Source organism: Halichoeres trimaculatus, unplaced genomic scaffold (assembly GCF_033239565.1).
Source record: "Halichoeres trimaculatus isolate MK-OKI-2021-1 unplaced genomic scaffold, fHalTri1.1 fHalTri1_scaffold_3, whole genome shotgun sequence".
Classification (NCBI taxonomy): Eukaryota; Metazoa; Chordata; class Actinopteri; order Labriformes; family Labridae; genus Halichoeres; species Halichoeres trimaculatus.
Genome location: NW_027437181.1, coordinates 33,168,288 through 33,180,349, shown reverse-complemented (window position 1 = coordinate 33,180,349; position 12,062 = coordinate 33,168,288). Strand labels below are relative to the sequence as shown.

Sequence of the window (12,062 nt, the reverse complement as noted above, 5' to 3'; positions counted from 1 at the left end):
AGAGCGCCTGCAGTGACACTGAAGGTTTATTCATGTGTCAACAGTCGCAGTGGAGGACGCAGACACCTGTTCTCTGCTCATTACTAAACACCATCTGCAATTATTTCCACAAATGAATTATGTAAGGTCAGCTCGGAGCCAGAAAGTTATACAACAGAACACTTTAATAGCATTTTACAACACACAGTTTCCTCCTGGCTTTGCTGAGGTCATGTCCGTCTGGCTTTGCGTGGGCGGCATCCATTGTGAGGCACAGGGGTGTTGTCAGTGATCGATACCACCTCCAGGCCGCCCATTGTCAGGCCTTTGATCGCAGGCTGCAAGACACAGAGAATGCCTTCATTCATCAGTGGAGCTAATGGGGGCAGATCAAGATGTGTGTGGCCTCTTAAACGGCCTCAAATGATCCTCATTATGAAAGGGCTGAAATTAATTAAAGGTCCTATTTCTTCATGCAGTGACAGGTTTGTTTGAGATGCTCTCGCAATATTAGATCAAGGCCTGGCAGATCGCTGATATAAAGTACAAGCCATGTTTTAATTTCATCCAACTTTCCAAATATGCTTTTTAGTTCTTCCTAACTTTCAAAGCAAGTTTGTCTAGCTTTGCCAATTAGACAGCAGTAGACAAGTGAACACTTCATCCAGGAAAGGATTTTTGAAATCAGTGACAAGGAAAAAGTGTATAGATTACTGATGAGAGGATTCAAAACTTTTTTTTTTTAATGTTGACAGTGAGTTGATTTCACTGAGCATATAGCCTGAACAAAGCAAACTTTATCAAACAGCCTTTTAAATACTTAAGACTTTGTTTTCTGCATTTTGCTGAATGTTTGGTACAATATTAATTCATATAGGGGCATATTGGATAGTTTGATTAGTAACTCTGTGTCATGTGTGCAAACCCTTTAAAGACCCTGACAACATCTTCAGTGGAAATACATGTTTGCACATAATCTTTGAAGTTTAAAGAACAACCAGGAAACACACACACAAAAAAAACATATTTTTGAAGGAAATAAAGTTTCTGAGAGATTGAAAGTTGAAAGGGAGCTTTAGGTGGAGAAAAAACAGCAATAATAAAGGTCACGTCTTCACTCACCAGACGTCCAGGACCAAGTCCTTTGATCACGACACGGACAAACGTCACTCCCTTTGCTGCTGCTTTCTGTTTTGAGTGAGAAACACAGAGAGGATTGATATGAACTAGAGGCTATCTGCCAACATTTAAAGCAGATTATTTATATTTCAATTTTTAAAAAATTAGATACTTCATACTTCTCTAAGATAAATAAGCTTAAAGATTTAGTTAATAACCATGAAGTTGTTCTGGTTGGTAGAGCATCCAGTGTTTTTTTTTATTTTTTTTTTTGTTTGTTTTTAGTAGGGATGCACCAATCCAACTATTCTGGTCCCGGTACGGACACCTGGGCTTTGGGTATCGACCGAAAATGTTCATTGTTTAACGGCAGTTTGGTTAAAAATGCTTCAGAATTTACAAAAAAGACTATTTGATTGTAAATTTTATTCCTTGTAGACTAAATCATAGTTTAGCCTTAGTGTCAAGTTTGGACCGATCCTTCCCCACTGATAGCCGATCCAGTTCTGAGGGGCTGGATCGGATTGGTGCATCCCTAGCTTTGAGTAACATTTTTTGAGCATTTACACCATTATTTGAAAAGGACACGACAGTGAACAGTGCAGGAAACCTTGAGAGAGAACAGGTGAATGACATGTAGGAAAGGAGCCTCGGGCTGGAAGCCTCACCCTCCACTTCATCCACAACAAAATCACACAGAGCTGTGACTGACTCGGTTCAGTAACTTTTACGGTAGCTTTCTTTGAGCCTGATGGTGTGAATGTGTCTGTCAGCTCCTGTGTTACAGTTTAAAGAGACCTTCACTTGAACCTGTCAGTGGATATCCAGTTTACAACATCTGTTGAAAGATGGAAGAAGTCAGCGGGATCCACCCTTGTTTATTTTTTATATTATAGATACACTGTGTGTCTAAATATCCCCTCTATGAAGTATTTAACTGATAATCTAAAACTGCTTGAGGAAAACTCATCCCACTGAGAGTCATTCATTCACAGGGTTGCTCTTTTTGCTGAAACACCGGTTGATCTCTGTCGTCTAAAGCATGAAGACAGCAGAAATCATTCCATGTGGAGATTATGTCTGTCAGACACCGAGTCAAAAAAACAACTTTAACTCTGAGAGGTGATTTGTTGAAATATTTAAAACCTTTCCTGCATGAAGCTTGAAGAAACTGGTGGATCAATACACAACAAAAACAACCTGTAGTTGTAGCTCTACTTTCCTGTCTACATGACTGATAGACCAGAACAACTTGATGTATCACTTCGTGGTTGCTACATGTTCACTTTCAGCTCTGAACATGGCAGGTCAGTGAACCACACAGCAATCTCACACATCCACTGATGTGATAAAATACTACAAAGAGCTGTGAGAAACACTTTCTCACCCTGTGAATCAGTGTGGCCTTAACCCTGTTAGCCGGCAGTCTACATAAATCAGCCTAATACAGAGTCTGAGCAAGACCTGCTGCTGCACTCCATCACAGGCCTTTGTTGAGGGCAGCTTGTTACAACACACATTTAAAATTCACTGATAATTTGTTCTTACACAGTGAGTAAAAGCAGGAAGCAGTCACTACTACATTTATTTTAAAAATGCTGGTCCTGGGCGGTCTGATATTTAGAGAAACAACTCCTTTGGTTTGACAGTTTTTCAGAAACTCATTTTCACTGTGTCACTATGTCTACTGGTTTCAGTGTCACTGTGTGTTTAGTGGTTTCAGGCACAAAATGCATTTTTGGTGGGTCAGATGAAGATTTTAATGTCAGTATGGCCCATGGATGCCCCCTGTGTTGGAGAAATACAACCAGGCAGTATGTTATTTTGGTTAATTTGGTCATATTTTAGAACCAAAGAAAAGTAATAAAATCATAAATTTACTTTTGTTTCGGTACGGCATTTTATCCCTGATGCTGCAATGCGGTAAACAAGCACCTTTACAAATTATGACTCCTGGAGAGTTATGTCATTGTGTTCCTGTGTAATAGACTCTGATGGCTCACAGTCAGGTAGGGTGTCAGAGTCATGTATGTGAACTCAAACATCTCTCTGCAAACTCGTTTCCCTGAATGTGAGGGACATTTGAGGACATGTGGGGGATTATGAAACTTATCTACTGAGCAAAGATACTGGGATAAGGGCACAATGGTAAGGGTTTGTTCACTGCACTGCAAAAAACTGTCTCATTTTAAGTAAAAACTGTCTTATTATACTTGATATGAGCCACATTCAACGTATCAGTCCAGAAGTCCAGTCTTCTTACAAATTTTTTAAGACAAAAAATTAGGTCAAAATTGCTTGTAACAAGTTAAAATAATCTGCCAATGGAACAAGAAAAATTTGCTAGAAAATTTGTTTGAAACGAGAGGAATGTCTTAAAACCAGTAACTTTTCTCTTGTCCCATTGGCAGATTTTTTTTTAACTAGTTCCAAGCAATTCAGACCTCATTTTTGTCTTTAAATAACTTGCATGACATTTTTCTGGACTGGTCAGTTAAATGTGGCTCATATCGAATACAAAAAGACAATTTTTAATTAATATAAGACAAAAACACTTGATAAGATTTCATTTTTTTGCAGTGTGAGCTCTCATCGTCTTCACTGGAGCACAGGCACTTTGTGTTTATTTGAAAATCTTTGTCTTATTCTTGTAAAGCTCTTTGTACCTAGAGTTTAGAAGAGCTTTTTTATAAGAATATACATTTGAATTATTCTTAATGTTTCTCACCGTAGCTGCAGCGATTCCTGCAGTCTGAGCAGCAACAGGTGTCGACTTCCTGGCATTCTTGAAGCCTTCTGTACCACACGACGTCCTGATCAGAGACTGCCCCACGCTGTCTGTCAGCTGGATGTGTGTGCTGGAACACAAGAGGAAAGTTTACTGAGTCACTGATGTGTTTTTTTAACAGTCGGTTGCATATTACTTGCACTATCATTCTAAGGTCAGGCCATATGTAAGCTGTTTGAAATACATCACATAAAGCTGGTATTTAGAAATATGTTATAGGGAGATCTGCTGCTCCTGGTTTTGATTCAGTGTTAAAAAAAATACTCCAAACTCAGATGGACACACTTGATCATCAGCTCATTGCTTAGATATTACATCTTTCAAAAAATATTGGTTTGATCCCTTCAAAAAATAAATAAAATCTTGCGCACTGCATGCCTGTGTTTGTTGAGTATGTAGCTGTTATTAGTATTTTTGTCGTTTCCTATTCTCACGAGCATTCTTGTTTTCTTATTTATTTTGATCAGCTCATCTTCTTTCTCTGGTGTAGGATCCACGCACTCTACCTGGCCTAAATGATTCAATGAACGACATTACTTCTGGCATCAAATCTTTAAATCTTCTTAATAACAAACCTCATGAAAACAAATAACAACTGAGCAAAAATGGATCAATCCTTTACAATACAGCTTTGACAATAATTATTACTTACTTGTTGTACGTGGCTTTAATGTGGATGACTGGTAACTCTTCATACTTCTTCCCAGCCCACCTTAGTGAACTCTCCTGGCCGGGCATTGGAGGAAAGTTGCTGAAAGATTTAAGGAGAATATCTCTATCAACATCCGTTTTAGCAGTAAGATGTGCCAAATAGACGATTTTAAACTGACAAGAAAAAAAAAGCAGAATCAACCAGGAAAAAAAAACAAAAACAAAGAGAGAACTACATGGTGGTCTAACCTGAAGTCTTTGGAGGTTTTCATGGTGTCTGTGCCTAATTCTGCAGTCTCCTGAAATCTGACTGCGCTGGTGCATATTGTCCGCGTCAGCCCGTTGCTTCCAGATCTAAACACAAACACACGTTAGCATCATCTCAATATTATCCCTTGACCTCATTGAATGCTAAAAGAAGGCTCTGCTTCGATCATCGCCGCTGCTACTATAATCTGGACATTGTGTTCTATCAGATGTTTACAACAACCATCATGCAGAATTAGCAGTTAGCTCAGAGGATGCTAGTAACTCTGGCTTAAACGACTTACAGAGCGCTACCGTTGGCAGTAAGGGAGGCAGCTAGATGCCGGCATATGTTACTGACAGAACTAACTAAAACACAATTTAACTTAAACATGTCTGTTATAATTACAAAGGACAACACGTCCTCAGACAGTTAGCAATTCAAAACAACAAACGTGACATTGACAAGACTGCAAATCAGGACAGGACCATCTCAACTCCTATTAGTTCAAGGGGCGCAAGGACTTTGAATGCACTATTACTACGACCAAAACATAACAATGTACTTATAGAATAAAAAAAAAATATCATTTAATTTTTTTTTTTTATAAAAATAAATATCTTCATGTTTTAGTCACGTAATGCCATTACAATATGTATATAGTTATATCAACACTCCTATTTTCTTCTAAAATGGTTCGTTCGTTATGCTCCAAAGAATTGTGGGTAAAAGTTACAAAATGTTGCTTTCACGTGCTCAACTGATTGTCGGAAACTACAACTCCCAGTTTTAACAGGTGCTTGGAGTCCATTTACCAGCAAATCGGCTCTGTGTTTCAAAGAAAACAGGGAAAGCCTTTGTAACCGGGAGAATTTTTTCGATTTTCTTAAGTACATCAATAAAATCTGGTAGGAAGTCACAATTCCCTACCCAACCGGCTTGGTTGCTTTTTGCGTTGCTTGTCATTTTAATTTCCGACTACCATGAATGTAGCAGAAGAAAATGGCTGCGCCCTGTAGCAGGATGGCAAGTCGGTCTCTTTTACAATTCACGTCTGTTTTCAGCAGGACAACGCTCAGAAATACTGGGCTTCGACATTTCTCCAGCACTTCTGCCTGTAAGGCGACTCCACGGACCAAAATCCTATCAGACAGAGCGAGTTCTCCATGGACTTTGATGGCAGCGGTGTGTCTGCAGAGGCTCCCGGTCATCTCAGCGGACTGCAACCCGATCGAGCTGGAGTTCAAACAGATGATGCAGGAGGTACGTTACTCCTATACAATATACGAATGTATATGACTGTTTTGTAACGCAGAAAGGGTGAAAAATATAAAGAGATGCGTTTAAGGATAACACGTGATGGTTCAACTCGTGTCTACTCACGTTTTATCGCCAAGCAGTAAGTGTTATGCATTATTTTTTTCCATGAGTATGCCACAGTTGTTGCAAAAAATTCATAACCTGGTATAACAAGATGCTGAGACCATGGAATTTACCCTTTAAGAGAACTCTTTATGAGAACTGCATGTGATGTCACGTCATAAATTGAAACCAAATTCACAACACGCAGTAAAAGTTAAAAAAAAAAAAAAAACAACTGCAGTTTTATCCTTCATGGATGACAGTGAATTACCTGAATTTCTACTGCATGATTTGTTAATCTAAAGTGTACATCTTGATTTGAGACTAGATAGTCATCCATTATAATTTGACTGCCCGAATCACTTTCATGTCCCGAAAAAAAGCAGTCCTTCTTGTATCTTTCTGTACGTACACAAATAGAGGCAGTAAACATTACAAGTATTTGAAATGTTGTTTGGTTAATGACAGTAGCCTTTTGTCCTCAAAAGTCTCCCAGCTATTTCATAATAATAATAATAATAATAATAATAATAATAATAATAATAATAATAATAATAAGAACAAATTTAATATTACTACTACTTCTAAAATAATAATAATAGTAATAATAATAAAACATGTTATTTACACGTTGTTTTTTTTTAATTCAAGGACACTGTACAGATAATTAAAAACGTAATTAAAAAGAAAATCACAATGTTTGGTTGGTGTTTCTGTTATTGACCTGTTAAAATTTAAAATTTTTCTTGTGTAAAATTTTTAAGGCTGATTTTAATTAATTAATTTAATTGTTAATGTTGTCCTTGTGTTGTGTCTCTTTTTGTGCTCCTGCTGTGAAACTGATTTCCCTCTGAGGCAGAAACAATGAAATGAACCTATAATGTTTAGTATTAAACTGCCCTTTAAGGGTCCCTGGTGTGAAATGAAACACAGTTACCTGACTTCCTTTCAGATTGAGTTTGAGAAAAGTTTGCTGTCAGAACACGAGCTGCGTCTGCTGGAGGACGCCGAGAGACTGCGTCGCAAGCAGGCAGTTGACTACGACTCAGATGAAGAGGATGGCCACAAGGATCAGGATATTGTTTTGACTCAGGATCTGGAAGACTCCTGGGAGCAGAGGATGAAGAAGTTCCAGCCGGCAGATAGAGTCAGAGGTCAGATTGAGAAATGGCCTAAATGTTCACCCTGTGAGGGGAAATGAGTAAAGCAGAATAAACAGGATGTGAAAATATACTTATACAAGATATGTTTTCCTTATAGATTACAGTAGTCATCTCTTTTCTTGCAGGAGTCATTCATCAAGTGAAACACTGAGCAAAGAAAATGAGATTAGTTCCCAGTCTCTCATCCATCTGGGTTTAAAGTAAATTGGAGGAAAAAGAATTGTAGTAGAACAGAATTCTAATATTATTGTGACATTTAGGAAATCTATTCACTCTGGCATTTCCAATTTACATTTTATTCCTGGTGACATTTCCAGACTTAGTGCAGATTTTACTCCACAGAGCAGGCTTTGAAGCAGCTGACGACCCTGTCTCTTGTTCAGCTGATGTAGATAAGGACCTGACCTCTTTGGAGCGCTGCCTGGATGACTCCCTGCTCCTGCTGGCCGAGCAGCAGGTCGGGGCTGAGAAGATGTGGCTGCTGCCTCAGACTCAGTGGCAGGAAGGAGAAACCCTGCGGCAGACGGCTGAGAGAGCCCTCGCTTCACTGCCAGGTAATCAAAACTACTCCTGCAAATCCAGTGCAGTGAGGCTCTTGATAGCTGTAAGTATTTATTTGTTGGTAGCTTTCAAAATGTAAGTGCTTGACATAGGCAGCAAAACATACATGTCAATAAAATCATCAGGTTTGACAAGAAATTACATCTTGAGACACTGGAGGCAAAATAAGTGCAATGATTATCGTTTTCAGTTAAATCACTTGAGAGAAAATTACTCATGTAACTCAAGATAAAACATTAAAAACAGAGAGAGTTTAGGGGCTGATTGGCCAGAGGATGTCATAGGATGGTACTTAGAGTTCAGAAATAGAAAGGTCTTTAGAAGCTGTAAAAGTAATCTGCCAAATCCCTGTGAGCCTGAAGTTACAAGATTATCTTCTTTACATTATTCCAGCCGTGATATCCAATTTTTTAAATATGCAAGTTAAATCTTGCTAATTATTTCTGAGTAGCATGACACCATGAGTGTCTTTATTTGACTATTTTCTCCTTGTTTTGAAAGTTGTTGCCTTTCTTTAAAATTCTGCCTTTTTGGGTCTGATTTCAAAGCGTTATCAAAAAACACATTTTCAAATCCCATTTTGAAAAGCTTTAAGAAATAATTGATATTCCTACATCATGTCTGAGCTCTGCAGCAACTAATTCTCTGGTTGTTCCATGACAATGAAAAGTCCTATGAAGCAGCTCCTGTAAAGAAAAGAAAACAGCTACACGTAGCATCACACATGTCAGTGTCTAAAACTTTTGGTTTTTGAATGTAGATGATGTTAGCAGATCACCAGCCTTTAGTCATGCATTTACAAAAGGCCCTGAGAAAAGCTCCCTTACCCTCAGAACAAATGTTATTTGAGGCAGTTGTGGATTTAACAGCGTAAAATAAGACGTGGGCTTATTTTTGTGTGGAATTTAACAGACTTAAAGATAAACAATTCTTCCTTTGACTTTTAGGCCATGAATTTTTCATTTTTTACTTCCAATTGTTAAAAAAAAATGTCAGACGAAAAAAGTTTATCCACGCTGGCCCTCATTTATGAAGCATGCGTACGACTGAAAAAAAGGGTGTACACTCATATCCCCACACAGGCATTTATTAATCTGGACGTGGGCGTCGAGGAGCGTGGTGCAGTGAAGAGAATCTGTCTGTGAAAGAGAATTATTAAAGCATATTCGTGCAGTGCATTTTTAGACAGACAAACAGAGGTTCAGAGATTAATATGTAGATAGTAAAATTAGATATGATACCTAGACTGTATCTAACATTCCACTCTTCTTCTACCAATCCCTTAAAAACACACTTATAAAAAAGCAGTGTGCTATATGTTGAAAATGATTTATTATCTACATCAGACACGGTGCAGGTTCGTCTTTTCCTCGGTCACTTATGACTGAAACTGATGCTGATCCGGTAAGTATTCCACTCACTCCTCCTCAGGCAGTCACAGGATCAGGCTGGAGTCTGACTGCAGCTTCTTTCGGCACTGACGCACATTTTGAACAGAGATCTTTCCACTTTTTTGGACCTAAACGAAAAAAATTATCAATAATATCAGGGCTGCTACAGTTACATGGCTTAATTATTTTAATTATAAACAAAGGATGTCTAAATAAATGTTAAAAACTCTGCTGTAGTTTGGTTTGTCTGAGCTATGCTGCTGATGTCTGCAGTGATTTCTTTGCTGACGTAGTTTTTCTGACTTCCATTTAACACAGTTTTTCCGGCAGCCAAACAACACAGCTTCATTTCTCTCTACCTCAGTCTCTATGGTACATTTAGGGGTGTGTTATATAAACTGTAATTGCTTTTAGCTGCTACATTTATCCATTCTTGATCAGGTGAACGCCATGATTGGCCGAGGCACGCACATTTCATAAATCACACGTGAACGTTGTCATAGGTTTGTTTCAACCCCCAAATCTGACCAATTCACATGAGATTGATAAATGAGAGCCATTGAGTTACTTTATGCTGTAGAATAGAATGATAACACAATGCCTGACAGCTCTGTTGGCACTAATACAATGCTAGCTAATACGAGAGGCACTGAACTTTTGTGTTTTCTTAAAAACACTTGAACAAATGTGCACCTTGGTGCACTGAATGAGCTGGGGGTCAGTATCATGGCTCTGATTGCTGATTTCCATTTATGAACTCTGCCTCAGCCTGTTTATGCAGGTTATTTTGGCCTCACTTTTGTACAGTGGAAGGTGGTGAGGATGTGTCATCTTTTTCTATGTTCAGCAATGATAAGAAACCTGTGAAAGGCCCCCTACCTTCATGGTTTTCCTCTGGAGGAGCAGATTCTGTTAATGGCTCTTCAAGTCACATTTAGTTTTACTGATAAAGGTCTAAATCTTTATGACGTATGGGTTTAAACTCAACTTTATTACCAGAGTTCTGTGCTTTACTGCCTCACCTTTAATTTCTGGTCAATTGCTGAATCCTTTTTGGAGCAATTTAACTGCGAATAAAATGTGGCGAAAAGCAGAAAGAGGATTTGGAAGAGTGAGGAGGTCATGTTGAATTTTATTTTAATGTATTTCAATTAACCTCAAAAGCACTGCTTCCGGCAGAATATACTGTTATTGGTTGTCTTATTGTAACACGCTCCGTATGCTGCATTATTAGCGTAGTATATCCTGATCTCTTTAGCTGTAATGACCCACTTTTATCTTCAGCATCATTTCAGTTTATTGTGCTCTTATCTGAAATCGCTGTGCAGGGCCTCCTGTACAAACATCTATTTACCACATCAAGAGGGTTAAACATCCACGCAACAATCCTTCATATCCCAGAGTTTTAGCATCAGTATTCAGGGGATAGTTGGAGTTGTCATATCCACTTAGGCCTCCCTGATGTCAGCTGTAGTCGTGGCTTCAGTTCATGGATCAGTGAGCTAATGACAGGAGGGAAGTTTGGAGTCACAGCCGGTAAAACATGGAACAAATGTGGCAGTGACCCTGTAATGATCCCTCACACAAGATATTTAACATGAGCTGTTAAACTGTCTTTTTTTTCGTTCTCTGCGTCTCTGCAAGAAATGAAGCTTTTAAGCTTTAAAGCATTGAAATAAAACGCTGAGTCTGTTAAACAGTTTCACAACACCGCTCATGAACTATTAATGTTCCAGCTCCATCAATCACTCCCCATTAAGACTTCTCACTTGACATTAACATGTGCCGTTTGGAGGAGGGGTTTTATTCACTGTGTCTTACAGTAGCAGTGGAGTTGATCCATTTTTAATCTAGCCAGGCTCACTGGGAGTTGAACGCCTAACATGGCTGCTCTCTGCAAGTCGAGGCCACTGGGAGCTCCAGACAACATGAGATTGGATTAAAACTTAATTGGGAGAGTGTGTTGTTGTCACAGCGCGGAATGAAAAGCAGAGCATTAGGCTAATACAACACTTAATTATACGAGTGCATAAACTTTCAGAACATCTGCACTTCAGCCCACCTTTTGTCTCCTGCTGAATTAGCTGACAGTTTGTTCTCCTCCTGCAGCAGCTGCTTTCAAGGCGACTTTCCTGGGAAACGCCCCCTGTGGAGTCTACAAGTACAAACTGCCCAAAGCTGATCGGACGGAGAGCACAGTGGGGAGGAAGGTGTTCTTCTTCAAAGCTGTTCTGTCAGACGACAGTCCCCCCTCTGCTCCAAGCGCTTCTTTACTGTGGGTGAAGAAAAACGAACTGCAGCGCTACTTAAAACCAGCGTACATGATGAAGGTCGAGCGCTTTATCATCAGTGTGTGATGTCCAAACACAGAACAGAGACGCTGGATCCAAGTACAATATTTATCAGGGCCACGAAACATCATCGTCCTTGTGTGGCCTCTCTGTTGTCATGTATCATCATATGTTTCCTCATTTAATATAGTATGTGTTTCATCGTATTAATAAAAAATATTTCCACAAACATCACTCTCAGTTCTGTGGTGTAAAGATTTCTTCCCTGTCATCTCCAGAAACTAAACAGCGGTGTCTCAAGCGTTTGTAGGATGAAGGTAATAAACTCTTCTTGATTTAGAGGTAGGAGGAGCGGGTCCAGACTCTTTTGATTGGGGTGAATTAACTGGGTCATTGACTTTTGCAGGGGTGGCAATAAATATGTGTGTGAGCACACCTGAAAAGTGTTTATAAACACTCACTGGCTCACTGGCACCTATCATAACTTCTTTGATTCTTACACATCTGTAG

At 39.1% G+C, this 12,062-nt stretch overlaps 2 protein-coding genes across 3 annotated transcripts; one reads left to right on the top strand and one right to left on the bottom strand.

Moving 5' to 3' along the window:
• Positions 1 to 159: 159 nt before the first annotated feature.
• mrps11 (mitochondrial ribosomal protein S11) lies at positions 160 to 5,286 on the bottom strand. Its single transcript, XM_074666532.1, has 6 exons — positions 5,089 to 5,286; positions 4,787 to 4,891; positions 4,539 to 4,637; positions 3,827 to 3,956; positions 1,102 to 1,167; positions 160 to 317 (listed from the first exon to the last, which is right to left on the bottom strand). The coding sequence occupies exons 1-6, from the start codon at positions 5,175 to 5,177 to the stop codon at positions 210 to 212; spliced, it is 597 nt and encodes a 198-aa protein (XP_074522633.1). The 5' UTR covers positions 5,178 to 5,286; the 3' UTR covers positions 160 to 209.
• A 487-nt stretch (positions 5,287 to 5,773) lies between these two features.
• On the top strand, positions 5,774 to 11,801 carry mrpl46 (mitochondrial ribosomal protein L46). Of its 2 annotated transcripts, none has more exons than XM_074665707.1 (4): positions 5,774 to 6,047; positions 7,099 to 7,300; positions 7,693 to 7,863; positions 11,374 to 11,801. In XM_074665707.1, the coding sequence occupies exons 1-4, from the start codon at positions 5,787 to 5,789 to the stop codon at positions 11,616 to 11,618; spliced, it is 879 nt and encodes a 292-aa protein (XP_074521808.1). In that variant the 5' UTR covers positions 5,774 to 5,786; the 3' UTR covers positions 11,619 to 11,801. The 2 variants fall into 2 exon arrangements, with proteins under 2 accessions (XP_074521808.1, XP_074521807.1); XM_074665706.1 differs by having other exon boundaries at positions 11,371 to 11,801.
• The last annotated feature ends 261 nt before the right edge of the window (positions 11,802 to 12,062 follow it).